Genomic DNA, 3,846 nt, shown 5'->3' on the forward strand with positions numbered 1-3,846 from the left:
TTAATCAATTAATTTTTTAAAATATTGAAAATATGTAAAAGTGAAAAATTAGTTCACTATTTGTCTACTACCTTTTTTTAAAAGGAAGCTTGTAAAACAAAGGGAAATGTTTTGAAAATCATTCTTGAAAATATTTATTTTTTAAAAATAATTTTTGGTGAGAATTTGTTTTGGAAACATATTTTTTTCAAAAACGGTTTGTTTCCGATGATATTTTTAAACGCAGCCAAACAGCCCCTAGTTTTCCACACAAATTCATCAGACAGTTTGTTAAAACTCAGTGACCGGATAAGACCTGAGCAGACACTAAACCCTAACAGAGCCAAGGTTTTTCTTTTCTGTGAAGATGGCATCCATTTCATCATCACCATGTCTATTTTCTACGGATTTATTCCAGAGTCGTTCATTGAAACCCACTTCGCTCTCATGGTCTTCTTCATTTCCCAATATCAACATTTCTACCAATTCAATCACAAACCCTTCTCTTCCTTCTCTCAACAAGGTATTCTCCTTTTGGTTTTTTTTTTCTCTTGTATTGCTTTCCATTAAGCATATTTTGCAAGAATTTAGGAATTGTTCAAAACGCAATTCATATTTTGCATTTTGCGTTTTGTGGTTTTTGCTTTCTATCAACTAGGGATTGTTGGCAACCCAATTCATATTTCTTTGTTTGGCTAATTTTTCTTTCTATTCTTTCTCTTTTGTGTATCCATTTTATTGATTTCATGAACTCAGGAATTGTTCGAAACCCATATCAAATTTCTTGTTTTTTTATTTTGGCTCACTGTTGACTCAGTCTTCTGGTGTACTCATTTCTTACTCTGACAAGAATGTTAGCAACTGTGCAGAACCCAATTCAGATTTTTTAGTTTATGATTTTGGGATTTTAAGCTTCATTTGAAGCTGTGTGAACTGAATACTGTAATTTAGGATGTGAATCAGAAAACTACGTTTGACATTTGAAACAAACACTTCTAATTAGTTTTGATATTTTGTAGTTTAAATTGATTTTGAGATACCTATTAGAAGCATTGAAGGCAAAGTAGTTTGATATGGACTTCAGGTTACTCTTATTTATAAGGTTTGCAGTGGACATGATGATTATGAACCCAATTTTCAGGGTCCAGACGGGACCCTTATAGTTCTAAATGAGATATGCCCTGGAAATGATTTTATAATCCCATTGTTTGGAATGGAGCCATGAGAATATCTAAGTGAGATGAAAGTCACTTAAGATCTAAGTGAGATGAAAGTCCTGTGTACACTTGAATGAGAGAAACAAGAGAGAAGTCCTGTTTCAGTCTTGTCTTTACCAGAGGCTCATCACTTTTCTTTCAACCCAGCTTCAGCAGCTCAAACCTTTTTATATCTTTATTTCTCCATGGAATCTTGGAATCAATTTTATGCTGTTAGATGTAGTGATGGCTTCATTTTTCTTTGATGCCCCCACCTTATGTTGGACTCTCTCCATCTTTAAATGCTATTCCAAAGACCATGAAGCCATTAAATATTCATTGAGGGAATGAACATGCCTTCAAGAAAATTGGGCATGTAAGTAATTTGTAGTTGCCAAATCCCAGTAATGCTAGTTTCTCCATTTTCTAGTCCTCCACAATTTATCCTTCAGAACCTTGTAGAAGCTTGTTAATTCTGGAAGCTATTGGAGTATCATTCCCTCTCTTTATTATGATGGGATCCTGAAGTAAATGACTACAATTAAGAGAAACCACATAAATAACTAACTCATTTACGTGAACCACCTAAATTAGTTTGACAAACTGTGCTACCTTCTATGAACTACATGGTTTGTTTTGTAATCATCACAAGTAAAGATCCCTAGCCCTTGTTTTTCATGCCTATATTTGACATTGCGCAGCTTCTTCCTCTTTGGGCTGTGTTGGCATACTCCTCTTTATTCCACACTGAATTCATTTTCAGGTTCTTTGTAATAACATTTAAACTATAGGAGGATTCTCTTGTTTGTCAATTTTTTTAACCCTAATGGAGGATGTCATCAGTTAAATTATCAGAAATGATGAATTAGCTAGGTTTACATCATTTGCTTAAGATGTTCAGCCATCATAACTAAGAGTGTTTAGGAGAAGCTTTCAGGGAAAAAATTTCTGTCAGAAATTTTTTTGGTAATAGATTCTCTTCATCAGTTCTTATTGAATGAAAACCTACAAGTAGTCATGCTGAAGTATGCTGCTTTTCTTTTGGGAAAATTGAGCCCAGCACCATTTTGGATGTTGGAAAGGAATTTGTTGTTGAAATTACACCAGCTTTTCACCTTTCTAGCAAAATTAGTCATATGAAATATGCCATCTCGAAAATCCAAGCATGATTAGTCAATGATAGAAAACATTCAGATTGCATATTCTAGCTGTCCTAATTTTTCTGAGGTGAGATCGTACAGGATGAGTATTAAATTGCATGAGACACAATGGTTCAGATTCTTTAACTCCTTCAAGTCAGGTTATGTTTTCAGGGAAGAAATGCATCACTAAGCTTTCAAATTACATGGTAGCATCTATTCATGTGTCCTACTCCAATTTTATAGTATGTTACCAGCCATCGTTTTACTTGAAGTTGTTTCTGTAGAAACATCTACTTATAATGTGACAAAGGACAAGCGTCCTATTTTTTGTTGACCTGATGACTCCAATTGTTTAAGTCCTAGGATTTTGGCTCAAAGCCTTTTCTTCCTTGAAATTTTGAACAGTACCCAAGTTAGATTGTGTTCCCTTTCTTTTGTTAAATGAATTGAGAGTGAGATTTTGGTCTAAGATATGATTGTCATGAATTTGTTTAGACATCAATAGTTTGATATTTTCTTTATTTTTCAAAATGAAGGAAAAAGTATGGTTCAAATTGTCTTATCTGCTGTTATGAGTTTAATTTACGTTTAATTCATTGCTAGACCAAAATACTAAAAGTAGAAGTCCTCTTCCCTGTTATGTAGTGTTTAGTGGTTCAAGCTGCCTGGACCCGGAGATCTCGAAGTGAAGCCGCAAAAAGACCAAGCAGGAAATCATGGAAGCAAAAGACCGATATGTATATGAGGCCATTCTTACTAAATGTTTTCTTTTCAAAGCGATTTATCCATGCGAAAGTAATGCACCGGCCAACCAGCAAAGTGATATCAGTTGCTACCACAAATTCCAAGGATTTGAGGAATACATTGTCATCACTCACTGATCATAATGCATGTAGAATTATAGGGAAGCTGATTGCAGAGAGATCAATGGAAGCTGATGTGTTTGCCATGTCCTATGAGCCCAGAAAGGATGAGAGAATTGAGGGTAAGCTTGGGATTGTTCTTGATACCATTAAGGAGAATGGGATCATATTTGTCTAAAACTAGATTTATTACTATAGCTTTTGTTATCTAAAATGAAACAGACAAAAAATTGGAATGAGAGGATTTATGATCAATCAATCCTCTTGATGTATGACAAAAAATGGAATTTTCTATGCTTTGGACTGTGTACCTTCCCTCATATCTGAATATATCTGTGTCCTTTGCCTTTTCTTTTTTCCTTTGACATGAAGTTTGGTGAAGCGATAGCGACATCCTGATTTAATTATGCTTGCCATTGTTGTCATGGTTAAAATATTCTCAAAATACACATTTCATCCTCTTAAAGCATTTAAGTAGTTTATTTTTTAACTTTTTCTTAACTTATTACTAATTTCTTAAATCTTTTTACCGAATAGAAAAGATTAAAATATTTGGTTTTTTCATAATGCTAAAAGTGAACTATCGTAACTATAGAAAAAAATTTTATTTATTTATTTATTTTACTTCTTAATACTTAATAGAAATATAATATTAAAAAAAAACAA

At 33.4% G+C, this 3,846-nt stretch overlaps 1 protein-coding gene across 1 annotated transcript; it reads left to right on the forward strand.

Moving 5' to 3' along the window:
• The first annotated feature begins 277 nt into the window (after positions 1-277).
• On the forward strand, positions 278-3,439 carry LOC117910305 (50S ribosomal protein L18-like). Its single transcript, XM_034824390.1, has 2 exons — positions 278-502; positions 2,963-3,439. Exons 1-2 carry the CDS (start codon positions 347-349, stop codon positions 3,356-3,358), a joined length of 552 nt encoding a protein of 183 aa, XP_034680281.1. The 5' UTR covers positions 278-346; the 3' UTR covers positions 3,359-3,439.
• Positions 3,440-3,846: the final 407 nt, after the last annotated feature.

The sequence above is a fragment of the Vitis riparia genome, unplaced genomic scaffold, assembly GCF_004353265.1.
Source record: "Vitis riparia cultivar Riparia Gloire de Montpellier isolate 1030 unplaced genomic scaffold, EGFV_Vit.rip_1.0 scaffold702_pilon_pilon, whole genome shotgun sequence".
NCBI classification, from domain to species: Eukaryota; Viridiplantae; Streptophyta; class Magnoliopsida; order Vitales; family Vitaceae; genus Vitis; species Vitis riparia.

Bases quoted from the DNA above. Each gene is read 5' to 3' on its own strand.
- LOC117910305 (XM_034824390.1), top strand. From the start codon at position 347: ATGGCATCCATTTCATCATCACCATGTCTATTTTCTACGGATTTATTC. The intron at 503-2,962 runs GTATTCTCCTTT...CCTGTTATGTAG, and splicing joins CTCTTCCTTCTCTCAACAAG to TGTTTAGTGGTTCAAGCTGC.